The following is an 18,774-nucleotide window of genomic DNA, read 5'->3' on the forward strand; positions in this document are numbered from 1 at the left end:
ATATAATGATGAAAAAAAAAGTAAATGTTCTCTTTCACTTAAAAAAAAGAAGATACTTGTAAAAATAAGTACATTTTACAATGAATAATAAAGAGTTGTAAATCATTTGAAACAAAAATCTATATATATTAAAGGAAAGAAAATAAGAAATAGATGTATACCATTAGAAACCCGAACCTTTCGGCTCGGAATGTGGTTTGTCAGGTACCTATAGTGAGTGTGCGTTAGAGAGAGAGAGAGAGAGAAGGAGAAAAGTGAAGGTGGCCATGGTTATGACGGAGGGGAGAATAAACTTAAACACAAAATAAATTTCATTTGACCCAAAATTAGAAAACTAAAAAAAAAAAAAAACAGTAAAAAGAAAAAATCAAACCCAGTTTTTCATCATAATTTTTTTCGTTCTTCTATAACTGTCCTTCCATTTTCTAGTCTTCTTCCCTTAAGATCCTTCCACCCATCTCTGTATATACATAATCCATATATGTATAGATACATACATACAATGCACAGATATATTTTTTGATTCTCCCCTTTTTGTTGTGATTTTTTTAAATTTGGTGCATTTGGCAATAATGGGTACGGAAGAGGGGATTGTTCAAATTTCTGTGGCATCAGTGGTGGAGGATGTTCTGCAACAAGGGAAGCGACTGAGCGACATTGATTTGGCTTCTAGGAAAGCTGAGGAAGCTTGTATGTACCTTTTATTTCACCATGTTAATCATTTTTTCTGCATTAATTCCTTTATTTCTTGTTATGAGTGTTTCTCTATTTAATGTATGTATATTTCCAAGATTCTGGGTCTTTATGATTTCCCCTCCATCATGAAAGAAGAAGAAATTATGGCTTAAATTGGTTGATTTTGTTCTTTACACGTGAAAGATAAAATGAAAAAATATGAAGCACCTTGCTTGTCTACATTGATTCAAATGATCACTAAATATTTTAAAAGAAAATGAAGTGTGACTTGTGTTGTAACTAATGAACAAGCTGGAAAACATTCTTTATCTTTTCTTCTTCTTCTTCAGATGAACCATAATGTACCTGTTATAAAAATCAAGAATTTTAAGTGAGAATGTTTGACTGGAAATGTAAAAATGCAGCATTCAGAAGATATGTAGCAGCAGGGTGGCTCAGAAAGACAATTGGAGTGGTTGCGGCTAAAGATTTGCCGGCGGAGCCTTCAGAAGAGGACTTCAGGCTTGGATTGCGTAGTGGAATCGTACTTTGCAATGTTCTTAATAAAGTTCAGCCTGGTGCTGTGCAAAAAGTGGGGGTTTTGAAGCTCCTTTTGATTCTTGTGTTTTCAATCTTTAACATTAATCAATTTCATCAAGTCAATGACGTGGTTCTACTTTGCTTGTTAGGTAGTTGAAGCACCTCCTGATTCTGCTAATGTTCCTGATGGAGCAGCTCTTTCTGCATATCAATATTTTGAAAATGTCCGTAACTTCCTTGTAGCGGTAGAAGAAATGGGCATTCCCTCTTTTGAAGCATCTGATTTGGAGAAAGTAAGTAGATGATATGGGATAACTTGATACTTGTTTGTTTCATCTTGTTAGTTGCGCTCCAAGCTAGTCAATTTAACACTTAAAACCATCTCTTGAACCAGAGTTTGAAATGTTTTGTCGTTTCCTGATTAGGGAGGGAAATCTTCCAGAATCATCAATTGTGTGCTGGCATTGAAATCTTATGCTGAGTGGAAACACGGAGGTGGGAGTGGATCATGGAAATACAGTGGGAACTCAAAACCTTCATCTGCAGGAAAGCAATTTGTCCGAAGAAACTCCGAGCCATTCATGAATTTAATCTCAAGGACTTCATCCATCAGCAACAAGAATCTTGATAGCAATGATGTTGGGCATGATGCCCGTGAAATGGTTTGTAAGCTTATTCTGTAATGTTTGGCATCTCAAAATATGTTGTGCTAACTAAACATCTTAATCTTTCATTTCCAGGTTAACCCAAGTTCCCTCCATATGCTTGTTCACGATCTTCTCTCTGACAAGAAGCAAGAAGATATTCCATTTGTAAGTGTTCATAGCTTGATTCCCATGAGAGGGTTTGATATGTTTCGTGTATAAAGCACTTTGTCGCATCACTGCTACTTTGTTCAGTTGGAAGACATTATGAATGATTACCATCTTTCTGATTGTAATTCTCAATAGATAGTTTGGATGGAAAATAATCTGCCGGGCTCATAGAAATACACATAGTCTTCGTAACTTAGGCAGGGCTCTCATAATTAGCTTCACTCTGTGGCTTCCCTCAAAGCGTAAAGGCTTAGTAAAGGACAGTAAGTTTAGTCTAGATGGATTATTATAAGGTTTGAGGTTTATATGGACAGTAATGGTTAGAAAGAGAAAGAAAATGTCTGGCATCACCCTAGAAAGATATATTCCTTCAATCCCAATGCAGTAGCAAACTACAATACTAGGTTATCTGATTACTACAATCAGATGCTCCCAAAGTTCTGGGGAATCTCTTGAGAGGAACATGGACTTGGAATTTTGGGATCTAGCTGGCTTTTTCCTCTACTAGTATCCTATTGGCTATAGAGTCCTCTGATAAAAAAAAATGTTGATGCTCTGCTTATCTGAAATAAATAAATTACTCATTTGGACAGATTGTGGAGAATATGCTGAGCAAAGTCATGGAAGAATTTGAGCATCGGCTTGCCAGACAAAATGAACAGGTTGGAGCTCTTTCTTTACTGGTGTTTTTATTTTTCTACATATTATGCAAGTCACTTCTTCCAACTTCTTCTTTGTTTATATGCTTCTGACATATGACAGAACAGATTGCTCTGTTTAGCAGTTGAAAAATGCTGAAAGAATCTCACTGTCTTTTCTTGCTTAAAGTTGAGTCTTACATACTATTGGTGATTTGACAGTCAAAGACCTCCCACAAAGAGACAGTTGTTTCAACAACCGAGGGATCTCCCTTGGAGCTTACATGTGAGGAGGCACAGGTCGCAATCATCGAGGATGAAGAAAAATCACTCTATGAGGGGACATGCGGCAAGGTAGACATAGATGATGATGGTGCATCAACAACACAGGTCGTAAGGCAGCAGATGCTGGTTGAACACCAACATAAAGAAGTCCAGGTATAGGAGTTTTGTCGCAGATTCGAGAATGAAGTATGTTTGGTTCAACTAATTGATTGACGTGCCCTATTCATAATCTGTAGCAATTGAAATCTACTCTCCATGATGCTAAAGTAGACTTGCAGTCTCTTCAACTGAAATATCAAGAGGAAGTCAGCAATCTGGGTACAGCAAAATTGAACTGTTTCATGCTAATTGAGATTGTGACTGGATTTAGCAACTAAAGTATCTTTTGAATAGGCAAACATCTGCATGGTTTAGCTCATGCTGCTTCAAATTACCAAAAGGTTCTGGAGGAGAATCGGAAGCTGTACAATCAAGTGCAAGACCTTAAAGGTACACTTTTTACAGAAAAAAATCAAATTTTATTGCATCCTGCTATTATATTATGATGATATTAACCACTATTCTCTGTGTACTTTTACATGTTTGGACAGGGAACATCAGAGTGTATTGCCGGGTGCGGCCTTTCTTGCCTGGCCAACCAAACAGTCTAAGCACTGTGGATCACGTAGATGACGGGAATATTACAATAACTACTCCTTCAAAGTATGGAAAAGAGGGAAAGAAATCATTCACTTTTAACAAGGTCTTTGGTCCTTCAGTAACCCAAGGTCTCTAAGTTCCCGATACTTTTCCCTTTTTGTGCACATTGCAAGTTTAAATTTTATTCTAACACTTCTATTTATCACAATGCAGCGGAAGTGTTTGCAGATACACAACCTTTGATCCGGTCTGTTCTTGATGGCTACAATGTTTGTATCTTTGCTTACGGCCAAACGGGATCAGGGAAAACACATACGATGGTTTGGCAGTTGAACTTTATTACTGAATCCTTTAATCACATACGTATATCATTTGGTTAAGAGATATGTTGCTCGGACTCTCCAAAAATGTTGTCATACCCATGTCAGATCCTCCAAAAATGCACTATTTTTAGAGGATCCGGCATGCACCAAATGACATTTTTGAAGAGGCTGGGCAACATAGGTTAAGAGAAATACACAAAGAACATTATGTTAATAGTTCTTAACTTCTTTACCTGCAGACTGGCCCATCAGATCTCACGAAGGAGACCCTTGGTGTGAATTACAGGGCATTGAGTGATCTATTCATTATCTCAGAACAAAGAAAAGATGTTATTTCTTATGATATTTCAGTTCAGATGGTTGAAATTTATAATGAGCAAGTCAGGGATCTCCTTACCCCAGACGGTGTTAACAAAAAATATCCTTTTTGCAACCATTCCTTTCTTTGCTCTTTCGTGTTACTATTAGCTCCCTATCTTGTTGGCCTCTTAAATGTTTGAACTTAACTTCTAAATACAGTAGAAATTCGCAACAGTTCCCAGAAGGGTTTCAATGTACCTGATGCAAATCTAGTTCCTGTAGCATCAACTTCTGCTGTGATGAATCTGATGAACCTTGGGCACAAGAATCGTGCGGTGGGTGCTACAGCCATGAATGACAGAAGTAGTCGCTCTCACAGGTGCTACTTATATGTCTCTTTTCCATTTTTCCTGTCTTAAGGGGAAAGGGTGGAAGTTCATGCTGATTTAAGTTCTTTCCTTTCTATATAAAAATTTATTTTTGCACATTTGCAGTTGCCTTACAGTTCATGTTCAAGGAAGAAACATGACATCTGGTACTATTCTTCGTGGCTCCATGCACCTTGTTGACCTGGCAGGAAGTGAAAGAGTGGACAAGTCAGAGGCTGTTGGTGATAGGTTGAAGGAGGCTACACATATCAACAAGTCTCTTTCTGCTTTAGGAGATGTCATTGCTTCACTTGCCCAAAAGAACTCACATGTTCCCTACAGGAACAGTAAGCTTACACAGTTGCTTCAAGATTCTCTTGGTAAGATCTTGTGTTCTGTAGCCATAAAACGTTTATTTCCTCTTATTTCTGCTATTCAAGTTTTTGCTTTCCTCTCTATCAGGAGGCCAAGCAAAAACTTTGATGTTCGTTCATATAAGTCCTGAGCTTAATGCTGTTGGAGAAACACTCAGCACACTGAAATTCGCTGAACGAGTTTCTACGGTTGAGCTTGGTAGTGCAAGGGCGAACAAAGAGGGTTCTGACGTCAAGGAACTAAAAGAACAGGTTTCACATTTGCCATATTTTTGGTTTTCAGTGAACTTGTAGGAATGAACTGCTTTTCACGTCTAAGTCTATAGTTGATAAGATGACAGCTATTTTCTTTAAAAGACTTAAGTCCAGAAGAATTGCATTTGGATTTTAGATATACCTCTTTACTGTTTCTAGTTTTTGTCTAATTTCATATTAATCAAACTACAAGTTTTTCCCCTTCCACAGATTTCCAGTCTTAAGGCAGCCCTAGCAAGGAAGGAGGAAGAGCAAGGGCGCCGTCCGCTTTCCAGATCAAGTACTCCAGAAAGGGTCAGAATAGGATCTTCTCTTTCTTCTAGTTGGCATAGTATGGAAGATGTTGGTAGTAACATAGAGGTATAGTTTTTTGTATTTTCCTCATCTAGCTTGTACCCTCATATAAAATATATTAATTAGTTAACGCATTTCAAATTTTATGCTTCACTACTTGCACATTGTAATTTTTATGATACAGAATTGGAACACACCAATGACAGTTGCGCAAGAGTTTCATTTTGCTTAAATCACTAACCGTTCTAAAAACTTGAAATCATTTAATAGTATTTTAGATGTAAAATGTTTTTTTTCCAAAGATGTAAAATGTTCATTATGCTTCTGCATACATTCTAGTTATTCTGCTATGAGTGGACTGAATCATTAGCCAGCTAGCTCATGTACTCCAATTAGCACTATCTTACTTCTGCATTATTAGTTATGTTATCTATCCCAAAAAAAAGTCATTTGCCAGCCAGCCCTTTTCCTGATTCCCTCTTGCTCTGATTTTCTCTCGTGCTTCTCTGACTTCTTGATAATTCAAGTCTCTCCAATTTAACAAGCAATCATGCTAAGAACAGTCTTCCCCTTGTTATCCTTCCTATTCAAATTACAGAACGAACAAATGTATTTTTCATTCTATGCAGTTTACTTGCACTGGAAGCTCAAAGTTGATGTTTTCAAATCTTTTCTCAGGTTAAGAAGAAATCTACGTCAAAAATGAGAAGGCGAAGCTTAGATCCCAAAGACTTTCAGATGAATTCTCCTCCCTTTCCACCAGCCAATAGCCCTGCATCAAGGGAAGAGGACAGAGAATCAGTTTGTGGTGATTGGGTTGACAAAATTATGGTGAACAAGCAAGATGGTCTGAGTAGAAGTAGTTCCTTAAGAGGCTGGGAAGAGGAAACCAGGATTTCACCTGACCTGTTATATAGGAAATGCCCACCTGATAGTTCAAAGGTGTATCCAGAACAACCTATAAACAAAGTTGCAGGAAATAAAAAGGATGGCCAAGACTATGAGGCAAGTAAGACTCGGTCCGAAGCAGGTTCCATAGATGATTTCGATGAACTGGAAGCTGCAACAAGTGAGTCTTCTGAGCTTGAATACCTTTGGCAACCGAATCTTCAGAAGGTTAGTCAGACTCCCAATGGACTGGGATCCAAACTCAAAAAACCTAGTCCTAAGCAAGTGAAGAAGCCAGAAATAAGGTATCGTAGCTCACGACTTCATTTAACTTGCTATTTTTGGGTGCGTCTTCTCTCAGGGGCTGCTTATATCTTCATCTATTGTACATTGTGAAGTCTGTGTGTTTTTAATCTAAAAGCTTAAACTGATTCAGCGGAACACTTTATTAGGTCTGCAACATCAATAATTGTCTGTGGACACATGCTTTCTATACCTTTAGCAAATGAGCTTTTTTCTATATGCCAACTCAAGGAAGCGAACCAACCAAAACTAAATCAAACAACTATGTCAAATGAAATAACATGCATTCTGGTGTTTATCCCACATTTACTGGCCACTAGATGACTAACCTGTTGCTATGTAAATCAATGCAGGAGCTTGATTCCTCCACCACCAACCAGGAGACTTTCTAATGGGTTAATCTCACCTTCTGCAAAGACGGGAAGAGCAGCTGCCTTAGAAGGAAAGCGAAAAACAGCAAGTGGGAAGTGACAAATGTTCCAACTTAGTTGAGTTTGATGCTTAAGTAATCAAAGATGTGCTTTTTTCTTTCTTCTTTTTCTTTCTTGTCAATCTTTTGCTCTGCATTCTTTAGAGTGAAAGAGAGCGAGGGTATGGCAATAGCTTCAGTTGCCATCTTTTCCTCCAGTGGTGATCTTGAAATTGTTTTGGTGTCCCACTGATGAGTTTCAGTGGTTGTTGGCTTGTTCTTCATTTTCTTTTCCCCCCATTCTTTTGGACTGAGGAATGTAAAAATGCAGAAAATGAAAAGTAATACTTAATAGAATTACAGATACCAATCACCGCGGCCTAAGTGCACCAGTAGCCACTCTTAGAATTGAAATTGGTGGCTGTCATTGCTTTCATACTACATAACGATGGTTAGCTATGCATAACACTAATTAGCCCTTGAAAGAACGTTAGATTCAGATCTAATGTTTGCTCATATATTGCTTAACCTTATAAACAAAACATTTGACTACTTGCATAATTTTAGACACAGTTTTCTAAGATTTCCAAGTAAAAAGTCTATAAATTGCAAAAGAAACTAAAAGAATGTTATTTACAAAATAACCGTTTGGGAAAAAGGACAACCGACGGAAATATTTGGTGTAGAAAGCCCACTCAAAATAGGTTTAGCCCAATATATATCCCATTAATCATTAGTTTCCTACTGTGCCAGCTGAAAAGAGAAATTGAAGGCCTACCAGGAATTTCTTGGCCAACTTGTCAAACTTACAAGAATAGTACTTTTATTAAATTTTAATACAATATTTGGTTGCAAATTTAAGTTTGATATAACTAGTATATGTATTAATAATACATTTTATTCGATACTATTTTTATATACTCTACCCAATTATCAAGGATATATGTATTAGTTTTTTTTATTTTTTATAAACAACACCCAACCCAATATTTTCTATCGGTATTTATGGATTGATCACAAGTCAAAATATGGTTAGAGACCTTATATGTCTTGAACTTATATTGAATGCGGTTAATATAAATTTGTAACATTTTCTGATTTTTTTGATAATCGTCAATTAAAAAAAGATATTTTCTCAATTTTTGTTATAGCTATTGCAGCCGCTGAAGCAGCCATTGGACTGGCTATTGTTTCATCAATTTACCAGAAAGTCGTATGCTTAAAAGAAGTTTGTACAGTTTGGGAAGGGTTTTTGATTGATAAAAAAGCAATCCTTGGTGGATGAGCTAAAATTTTGTTGGTATGTTGAACCAATTGAAATGGAAACATGGTTGGAACAAGCATTAAATGTTATTTGGTTTATGTTTTTGGATCCATTTGCCAACTTTACAAATTAAACACAGTAGATATAAATAGTGCATATCAAAATTGGAAACCAAAACTATAAAGTTAAGACTTTTTGTTATTTCCAAAATGAGAACTAAAGATCTAAAAAGGGGTGATGATTAGTTTTTGCTGAAACTAAAATCAAATGAATTTTTACAATCTCAAAGATAAAATATAAAAATGAAATAGTATTTTACTTTTACAGACTCCTCAATTATGAACTGGTAATTATAATTTAGAGAGTAATAAGCATATATAGCACGTAATTAAGATGTTTTGAAACCCATTGATCACAAGTTGTCTCTTGAAGACATTAATTAGGCTTGATTACATTGTACAAGTATAAATAATATGTCGTCAACATCATGAATCAGGCCACTAGAGCTAAAGGATTGGTGTTATTATGTGTTGCATGGTCCATATATATACGCATGCACATAAAAGTCCTCGTATTTTCTAATACTTATTTTAGGTTTAGAACAATATAATGCCTAGTGGCCCAACTTTAATATATTGATAAGACTTTTGTATAGAGGCAGAGCTTGAGTTTTAGTTACAAATTCAGCATAAATCAATAGCTTTAGCTATAATCTTATATTTGTATTATGAAATTTGTTTAATTAATTTATATGAATTTATGTATAAACTTAAAATTTTAAATGTACCACCTTTGATTATGCAAGGTCAATATAAATAATATTTACACATTTTGATGGACTTTAAAAGCAACTAACTCACTCTTTTATAGGTCATTGATTATGCAGTTGACTTTTAAATTAATTTAAACCTCCTCCAAAATACCAACTAAATATGCTACATATGGGCCCAATTTGGTTCACCATCAGAAGTTAGTGCGCTCATGGTAAGAAAATGACCAACGACCCGACTAATTTAAATTCAAATTCAAATCTGTATAGTTAAGAATCATTTAAAGAAAAAACGTTAATCTTTTAATTCAAGTAAGAGTGAAATGGTCATCGGAGTACGTAGGTTATTTACAATAGTAGTACAACTTTTCAAAAAAATTTGATGGAATACAAAAGAAGAAGAGGGGATATATATGTATATAACGAGAAGATAATTCAAAATATACATATTTATACTTGTGATTATCAAAACACCAACAAGAGCATGGATTGGGACAAATAATTTCATTTTGTGATGTCCAAATTTGTCATATAATATCCATATAAATATTTGTTATTTTTCTTCTTTTTTTTTTAAAGCAGGGAGAGAACAAAGTCTACTTGACAACCTGGAAAATTATATTAGGGTGGAAGAAAGAAATCACAAACATTGTAATGAAACAATAATTACTCCTTTATTCTTAATTAAAAAATTTAAATTTGAGCCTTGAATATGAAATCATCTTTAGTAGGATGCGTTTTATCCCAAAGCAATTTTTTCCAACATAAATTCAAATTAATCAAGTCCCGAAATTAATAACGGACACCAAATATAAATTTACAAAAACTCAAGTTGTAAACGTTATAGTTGTACAGCTAGGTCCAGACCCCTCCATGATAGGTGGTACAAAATCCCGTGTGGGTCCCAGAAAACACATGGCCATGTCAGCAAATTCCTTGTACCCATCTTTTCACTTTTTCTTTTCTTTTTTTTTTTTAGGAAGAGGACCCTCAAGGCCTCAACAAACATCCTTTTCCAATTTTTCCATCTCCCCCAAAATAATTACTTTCTATTTATTTGTTTAATTTTTTTTCGATACGGAGTTTTAAAAAATTATTTTTTAGAAAAATTTTGTACTCTAAAATTGAAGGTACGTAAAATATTTTTTAATTTTGTGATCTTAATTATGTCATATGAAAAATTAAAATTGAAAAGTTATAAAAAAAATACATTTTTTTAAATGAATGAAAAAGAAAATAACACAAACAAATTAAAACAGGAGAGTACATTTTTCAATTGTACCATTGTTATATGTATATTGAAAGAAAATCACTATCAATGGTAGCTGTTCACATGGTTTTGTAACCGAAAGAATCAACCATATTTCTAGATAGCCATTTTCAGATTTCTTCCAAACGTCAAGTATCCTTGTGTTACTTTCATTTGTTTTGTTTTCATCAATCACCATCAACTATAGTTGTTCCTGATGTATATATTCATATTTTATACAATACGTGTGTATGCAGAGAAAAAGAACAACAAGAAGAAATGGATGAGATCAACTTCCTAAACACATTTTTTCCTTTTGGAAATTAAACTTTTGATAAAAGCTTTTGAGAATTGAAAGTTTTTTTTTTTGGATTTCTCATTTGACATATGTTTAAGGAATCCAACTAATTTGAATTTGTGTTGCGTAAAGTCCTAAAAAATATTTTAAGAACTCAAATTCGAAAATTTTGATTAAGACGTATTCTCTATTTTTTTTTTTAAGTTCCATCCATCATCATATTTCCTACATAAATTAGCAAAAGAGACAACCACACTAATTACCTTTCAGCAATATCCAAGCATGAGCTTTTTCCCACTAGCTCCTGCCTAACCATCATCAAAGTCTCGAGACAAATTATTCAAACAATACTTAGTTATCTTCTGCGGTTATAAATATTGAGCAATTTTATATTCTTTTATCTTTAATGAGATTTGAACCAAAATCTCCCTTAATAATAATAATTTTCATATACTTTATTGACCAGTATCAAATGTGAGTTTTATACTTATATATATATATATATTCTTATAACATTTATTCATATGGTATTAGCGAGAGTACTATGGTATCTCTTATAATTACATCATACTCAAATAATTTGCAACTTTAACATGATAAATACTACTCTAGAATAAGTTCTATAATGACTCGTTTAGTTTGCAATATCTACCATATTTTGCTATAACATTCACAAATTATTCTATGGTAGCAAATTAAAGGCACAAAAACAAAGTCACAACAAAAAGGGAAAAAAATAGTTAGTAAAAAATAAAATAATAAAAGAGAGGTATGTCCTCTGAGGCAGAAAATACAACTACTAGTCTACTACTAAGAAAAAGAATCATTGCCATCTGTAAAAATGAATTGTTAATAAGATAATAGATGACTTTATATATTACATACAATTTCAATTATTTTTATTAGTCTAGGGGAGAGATATTTGTAGGCGTATCTGACGATAATTAATATCTAGTGATTCCACTATTAAATTTCCTCAATTAAATTAAATGCAATTGGACAGTTGACGTTATAATCTTATTGGTAGGATCAACCCTTAATTCCTTTGTTAGATAGAGCAACACAAACCACATGCTCAATCATCATGTCCTTTTGCTTTTTTAACAATTAATTAAGCCTTGAAGTTAGAGTTTATAGTCATAAATTAATGACCAGACAATTAATTAAAGAATGCCTTGGCCGGTTGGATGTCTCTTATTGTTAATTTTCATAATTAAATTGATTCTATTATCTGTTTGCTTTCTGGATTCAAAATTATATAGTTGGCTTCGTGTTGTCTAAGACTAATTACATGATTTCTTTATCCTAAACTTACCTAATTTTCGCCAACCAAACACAGTTTCCTATGAGAATAGAGAATAAACAAATACATTGTGAAATCACTCATAACATAATTACAAATTCATAATAGATAAAACTAAGTAATAACTTAGCTACAACACATAATAAATACCATGGTAGAATGACACATTTACTGCAACAAAAGAGATATTTAGTGATAATATTCTTTTAGCGGTAATTTACTGTAAAAATATTTAGCAGCTTAATGTCTTTGGCAAAAACATTTTTCCAAAGACTTTAACAACATTTATATGTAGTGTTAGTTAAAAATATCTATGACAATTATATTATTATCGTTCAGTTCTTTATTTATTATAGTGACTATTTAGGATATGCGAATTAAATTCAGATTAAAATTAAAGAGTGATGTTTGTCCCATGTTTATCTTTCTAATAAATTGGAACAATACATAGAATATTAGTACTGTGAGAATATTTATTTAAACTCAATACTAATATCAAAACATGTATAATATTAATAGTTAATTGAATTAATGAGGAAAAAATACATATTAATCATGATTAAATACTAAAGTCCATTTACAAACACCAAAACATTTATGCATCAATTGATTTTATATAACAGATAAATTTTACCTCAGTATTGCTGGCTTCGCAAAGAGTACATACACAAATCCAAAAATAGTCCTAATATTCTTGAAAAGAATAAATATATTTATCTTTTTATGTGGTCAAAAGGTTGAATATTCCAGAATATTTTACTATGGTGCCATTTTTCATCCATTTCCAGCCAACTAAATGACACATCAGATGGATTTCTTTTTTGATTTTGTGCATCAAACAATTACTATAGACTATAGATGGACTATAACAAATTCCTCATGATCAGGGTAACAAAAGTATTTACTACACCTAGCATTTTATTTTTTTTGAGATTTTATATATAGTAAAGTATTTAGCCAAAATTTTAGCAATTTTTGGTCAACAGAATTTTGGGACAAAATTAGTGACTTAATGGGGGAATCATCTTTGAGATATCTTCATGATTGACACAATGTATTTCAATCTACAAGATATATCTCAAGATTTCAAACTAATTCATATAAACTCTTGAACAAATTTAATATGAAGAAGTCAATGTTCCTTGCATAATTAGACAATTTCATTTATTTTTTTTGTTTGAGTAATGATGAAAAATAAGTAAAGGTCTTTTCAATATTTTTAACGGGCTCTAAAAAAATAGTCACGACAACAAATAAATATTTTGTTCGTCATATATACATGAACAATACAATAAATTAAACACTCGCGTTTTATTTTCGTTATCAAATATTTGAAACAAAACCAATAATGCGTGTGGGTTGACATATGCTAAAAAAATTAATTTATTATCCTATGTCTTTCTAATCATGAATTCAAAATAATTAATTAGATTTGTTCAAAGAAATCACAATTTTCACTCTAGTTAGGAAGAAAAAAACCCAAAGAAAAAGTCAAAACAACAAAGAATACGTTATTCTTTATTCCATTTTGGTAAAAGCATTAGAACAAAATCATTTATTGTGTTTTTCAAAAAATACAATTTGACATAATGGTTTTCCATAAGTATTAAGAACAACTTTTTTTTTTTTTTTCTAAAAAAAAATATTCCTTTATTAGCTGTTTATGTGGACATTTTATATCATCAAATTGCACTTTCTTTCTTTTTAGTATTTGTATTATAACAAAAAAACAAATTTGAGAATCGGAGCCTTTGCCCGAAATCGACCTTTTTTCTCCCCGCGCTTCCCTTCTCTTTCTCTCTCTACATTTTCTTCCCCCAATCAAATCACTTTCTCTCACTAGGGTTTCGTTTTCAACATTCGGATCCAGCTCATAACTCAACCAAATCCATTTGCTTTTTTATGCTTCAATTCTTCTTCAATGCTTAGCATTTCTCTGTATATTTTCTCCAATTAATCAGTTTTTCTCTGTAAGTCTCTCTAGGGTTTCCAATTCTCTTTTTTTCTTCATTTTTTGTGATTTTTTCTAGTGCATTCTTGTGTTTAATGATTTTATTTGTGTTGCATTGCTGTTAAATTGTGTGGCATAGGGTTTACAGATCAGTGCAGATAACGAGTGATTGTGTTTTCTTGTTTTTGAAATTGGGGAATTAGGATTTGGAGAATGTCGGAACAGGGAGTGAAAGAATGAGTGAGGCGGAGATTACGAGGATGAAGCAAAAGACAACTCCGGTACCTCTAGGGACACTTATTGGTCGGGAGTTGAGGAATGATAAGGTGGAGCAACCTACAATAAAGTATGGGCAGGCTGCTTTGGCTAAGAAAGGGGAAGATTATTTCTTGATTAAGCCTGATTGTCAGAGGATTCCGGGAAATCTGTTGACTTCTTTTTCAGTTTTCGCGGTAATTTAATCACATATGTTGAACTGAATCTGTTAATTGCCTGTAGTATAGCCACATTGTCAGTTTTCTTGTATGAATTTACTGAACTTTGGTTTCTCTTGAATAGATTTTTGATGGGCATAATGGTATATCGGCTGCTATCTTTGCTAAAGAGAATCTATTAAACAATGTCTTGAGTGCTATCCCTCAAGGAATTAGTAGGGAAGAGTGGCTTCAAGCACTTCCTCGAGCACTAGTTGCGGGTTTTGTGAAAACTGATATAGAGTTTCAGCAAAAAGGCATGCTGCAAGATCTCTGGCTTTAATATTTTTTTGTGGCTTCAAGGGTTCTCTTTCCTTTGCTTCTGTCATTTAGGTGTTCTCAGTACAATTTTTTGATATCGTTGACAGGTGAAACATCTGGGACTACTGTGACTTTTGTTGTGATCGATGGGTGGACGATCACTGTTGCATCAGTCGGAGATTCTAGGTGCATACTGGACACCCAAGGAGGTGTGGTTTCTTTGTTGACTGTTGACCATCGATTAGAAGAGAATGAGGAGGAACGGCAGCGTGTAACTGCAAGTGGTGGTGAAGTTGGAAGACTCAATGTTTTTGGGGGTAATGAGGTAAAATCATATCAGATATTTGAAATTGTTTTCTTAATTATTGCTACAGCATCGGAAAAGATGTCCTGATGCTCAAATTCACTTGGTTTAAAGGTTGGACCACTGCGTTGCTGGCCTGGTGGGTTGTGCCTTTCAAGGTCTATTGGTGATACGGATGTTGGGGAGTTTATCGTTCCAGTACCTCATGTCAAGCAAGTGAAGGTTTGTAACCTTATCACCAAGAGTTCCCCTTTTGTCTTTTAACGAGTTCCATGTATGATTCTGAAGTGGAAATAAATATGTAATTAGATTTCAAATGCTGGTGGGAGGCTTATAATAGCATCGGATGGTATATGGGATGCTTTATCTTCGGATTCGGCTGCACAGTCTTGCAGAGGTTTACCGGCAGAACTTGCGGCAAAGTTGGTTGTGAAGGTGTGAATAATTATAAAATCTCTTTCATTCAAATATGTCGTATCTGTGAGGTTTTCTCTAACTATTAGCGGTTTTACAACTCAGGAGGCTCTAAGGTCACGAGGCCTGAAGGATGATACAACCTGCTTGGTTGTTGATATTATTCCTTATGACCATCCTATCTTGCCTCCAACACCTAGGAAGAAGCAAAATTTGCTAACTTCATTTCTCTTTGGGAGGAGATCACAAAATGCAAGATCTAATAAGCTTTCTGCGGTAGGTGTCGTGGAAGAGTTGTTTGAAGAGGGCTCTGCGATGCTTGCTGAGAGGTACTCTGTTTTTTTCCAATTTTGGTGTCATTGTTAGTATTTCCCCTACATGAGATATACCCTATTTAATTCCTGAATGTGGTTTGTATTAGGTTGGTTGGCCTGTCTGTTTTATCCTGGATAAGGAATAATTACTTGTCATAGAACAATAGCTAGTTATAACTTGTACTTACAAAACCAAATGAAAAAGTTCTCATTATACTCTGTTTTCTTCATGGAAAGTAAATGCAGCAGTCTTTGGTTGCCTTAAAGTGTCCTAGTTGGAGGAGACGTTCTCCGGCTTACTGATTTTGTTGTCAGGAGTTTTTACCTCATGCCTTATCTATTCTTTCAACATCTATTGATTTTACCGTATCTTACTTGTGAGCATTTAAGTTCTTCTGGACGTGGATTGTTTGTTAGATGACAAATATAATTCATGCAATGATGTTTCTAATATTTCGGATGGAAGTTTTACCTGCTTTTCCTTCCGTTTGATTTCTTTTCATGTAGTTTCACTAAAGAATAGTGATTGGATGGTTAATTTGAAGGAATGTTATATTAGTAATAGTAGCAGAAAATATTGATAAAGTAGTAGAAAACTCTGTTTGTCGAGGTAAACCTTAAATTACTTGAAGTAAACTATTTAAGTTAGTTTTAGATATTAAAACTTGTGAGAGATGATTATGTTTTTATTTACAGTACTGTGCTGAAATTTTTGACACACATCCCTATAGTTGTTTCTTGTCGAAATATTGGATCATAGTAAAAGTTTTTCATACATCTGCACCCTTTACTTTTGTCTATTTTTGCTCTACTGTTGGAGATGCTTCAGAATTTTGTGCAACTACACGTGTTTTGATCTAAACCCAAGGCATGGTCATGTGTATTGGTCTTCTATTCTCACACTCTCTCTTGATCTTGTTGACATAATTACTAGATGACTTCATCCTGGTTATCAAAACTATACTTAAAATCACTGTACTTCGGTATGATAGATGATAGCTATACACTTCTCATTGAGCATATACTGGAGCATTTTGATAGGTGACAACTAATCTATAAGGTCCATTAGTATTCCACTGAGGCACATAGGTTATGCTGTATGTACAAGGAAAAGAACTTTTGTGTTGGGGCATGAGTTCACTGTATCTGTTGGACTGGGATACTTTTAGAATGTCAATGTAGGTGAGATGAAATGCAAATCTACAGGCGGATATGTCGAGGGTGTTGAGAAGACTAACCTTGAACAAAAAATTGATTCCAATAAACTTGATACATTATGTGAGTAAATTCTGAAAAATTATACAAACAACAGCTAAAACTTTTAAAAATAAGCATGCTGCAATTTCAATTTAGTGACGCAGGCTAGAACAGAAAATGAACTTCGTAAGTTTTTGAGAAGGTTAAAGAGTACACCATGATGTCGTTATTTTAAATAATGTTCTGACAAAAACCAAAAAGAAAAAGGAGCAGCTACTTTTCTTTGACAGTGCTAGATATTGATTGGAAGTTTAACCTTAAATTTTACTTTATGAGAAGATGCTGCAGTCGAGTTGCTTAGGTATGGTTTCGTGCAGATATATTGTAACTCAATCTCCGATATATTCTAGTTGGATTGCATGTAAGTCTAGGTTCAATTAGTGAAAAATTTCTGTTGTTTTTGTTTATCAGGCATAGGACTTACGTTAACCAAACTGTTAATGTAACTCAGGAAGATTTTCTTTTGCATTGTGGTTAGTGTTGCTGAATAAAGATTACAGAAAAATGGAAAAGGATGGAACATTAACACAAGATTAATATGCATTTACAGTAAACCACATGCATAGTTACAGACAGTATATTACAACTTTGTTAATTATCAGTTTATCAGATCTTTGCTCTTTCGACATCTTACCTGCTGCAGTGATGCCCTAACTTTATCTTCCTTTTCTGACCCTGCAGGCTTGGTAAAGATTTTCCTCTGGATTCTAGCTCTGGGCTCTTTAGATGTGCTGTTTGCCAAGCGGATCAGCCTCCAAGTGAGGGCTTATCTGTTAACTCAGGCCCTTTCTTTTCACCTGCATCAAAGCCATGGGAAGGCCCATTCCTTTGTGCAACCTGTCGGAGGAAGAAAGATGCCATGGAAGGGAAAAGGCCTAGTAGACCTACAATAACTGCTTAATCTGGTAACCTAGTATATGCTGATATATTTTTTGCCTGGCGTGGGAACATGCTTGGTTCTCAATCTGCAGTGGTTATTTCTGTAGAAGTGTGCAAGGTGTTTGTACTGATAGTTGGTAGATGTTTTGAGAACAGCAAAAGTTTGTGCTAATTATTGTACTTACTGACCAAGAACAGACACTCCTGATGCATATGATTGTGTTAATTTTTACTAACAGCTTGAATGTAAGTAAAGGAATGATGCTTGTGAAAATATTGTTTAGTAAAAGTATCTTCATTTGTGATTGATCAATTGCTACCGCACCCATTTTATTTCATGAATTGAAAAAGCTCCTCTGCAGCTTTAATCATCTGTTTTCATCAGACTTGTTACAATATTATTTTCTTCCATTATATGAGAGGTTAACTTTTCCATATGGTATGCGTCTTCGGCTTATCAAACCAAACAGATTACTCGAGAAAAAAGTAAGGCTTTGTTATCCTGCTTCTTCAAGATTTTTTCTGCTGTCTTTGGAATGGGCTAAAGGGAAAATTACAAGCATAGGATTATTGCATTGGTAGTATTGTGCTAAAACTTTAGCACTTAAATAAAAGAATTATTTGTTATAAAAGTAATTAAATTATAAGAAGAATAATCAAAAGACAAGAAGGGAAGAGAGAATTATTTTGATCTCAGTGTGATGAATTGCACGCATTCGTTGACTATTTATAGCCAAAATTTAGTATGTCAAATTTGACTAAAGAAAAGGTCGAGGAAAAAGTTGGGGTAGGGGAAGAAAATAGTGAAAGGGACATCCATTTACAACATTCCTTCTTGGATGTTCATGTAAAAGAAAAACAAATTATAGTGGAAGAACAAATATGTATAGTTATTCTCAATATGCATTGATTGATGCCTCATTAAAAATTTT

At 34.1% G+C, this 18,774-nt stretch overlaps 2 protein-coding genes across 3 annotated transcripts; both read left to right on the forward strand.

The window, feature by feature from the left end:
- The first annotated feature begins 398 nt into the window (after positions 1-398).
- LOC129886119 (kinesin-like protein KIN-14I) lies at positions 399-7,468 on the forward strand. The gene is made up of 18 exons (XM_055960665.1): positions 399-690; positions 1,101-1,267; positions 1,365-1,508; positions 1,641-1,877; positions 1,956-2,027; positions 2,624-2,692; positions 2,891-3,106; positions 3,190-3,271; positions 3,347-3,442; positions 3,544-3,720; positions 3,806-3,912; positions 4,155-4,333; positions 4,433-4,594; positions 4,710-4,963; positions 5,046-5,209; positions 5,423-5,572; positions 6,185-6,699; positions 7,051-7,468. The coding sequence occupies exons 1-18, from the start codon at positions 573-575 to the stop codon at positions 7,166-7,168; spliced, it is 3,027 nt and encodes a 1,008-aa protein (XP_055816640.1). The 5' UTR covers positions 399-572; the 3' UTR covers positions 7,169-7,468.
- Positions 7,469-13,720: 6,252 nt separating this feature from the next.
- LOC129886120 (probable protein phosphatase 2C 5) lies at positions 13,721-18,155 on the forward strand. 2 transcript variants are annotated; one of them, XM_055960667.1, is made up of 8 exons: positions 13,721-13,959; positions 14,080-14,392; positions 14,499-14,670; positions 14,782-14,999; positions 15,093-15,200; positions 15,288-15,413; positions 15,498-15,721; positions 17,645-18,155. In XM_055960667.1, exons 2-8 carry the CDS (start codon positions 14,177-14,179, stop codon positions 17,862-17,864), a joined length of 1,284 nt encoding a protein of 427 aa, XP_055816642.1. In that variant the 5' UTR covers positions 13,721-13,959; positions 14,080-14,176; the 3' UTR covers positions 17,865-18,155. The 2 variants fall into 2 exon arrangements, with proteins under 2 accessions (XP_055816642.1, XP_055816641.1); XM_055960666.1 differs by having other exon boundaries at positions 13,722-13,959; positions 14,144-14,392.
- The last annotated feature ends 619 nt before the right edge of the window (positions 18,156-18,774 follow it).

Source organism: Solanum dulcamara, chromosome 4, assembly GCF_947179165.1.
Source record: "Solanum dulcamara chromosome 4, daSolDulc1.2, whole genome shotgun sequence".
Taxonomy (NCBI): domain Eukaryota; kingdom Viridiplantae; phylum Streptophyta; class Magnoliopsida; order Solanales; family Solanaceae; genus Solanum; species Solanum dulcamara.

Coding starts and splice junctions, on each gene's coding strand:
- LOC129886119 (XM_055960665.1), top strand. CDS start 573: ATGGGTACGGAAGAGGGGATTGTTCAAATTTCTGTGGCATCAGTGGTG. Junction 2,028..2,623: donor AGCAAGAAGATATTCCATTT/GTAAGTGTTCAT, acceptor TCATTTGGACAG/ATTGTGGAGAATATGCTGAG. Junction 5,210..5,422: donor TCAAGGAACTAAAAGAACAG/GTTTCACATTTG, acceptor CCCCTTCCACAG/ATTTCCAGTCTTAAGGCAGC.
- LOC129886120 (XM_055960667.1), top strand. CDS start 14,177: ATGAGTGAGGCGGAGATTACGAGGATGAAGCAAAAGACAACTCCGGTA. Junction 15,414..15,497: donor CGGCAAAGTTGGTTGTGAAG/GTGTGAATAATT, acceptor TTTACAACTCAG/GAGGCTCTAAGGTCACGAGG. Junction 15,722..17,644: donor TCTGCGATGCTTGCTGAGAG/GTACTCTGTTTT, acceptor CTGACCCTGCAG/GCTTGGTAAAGATTTTCCTC.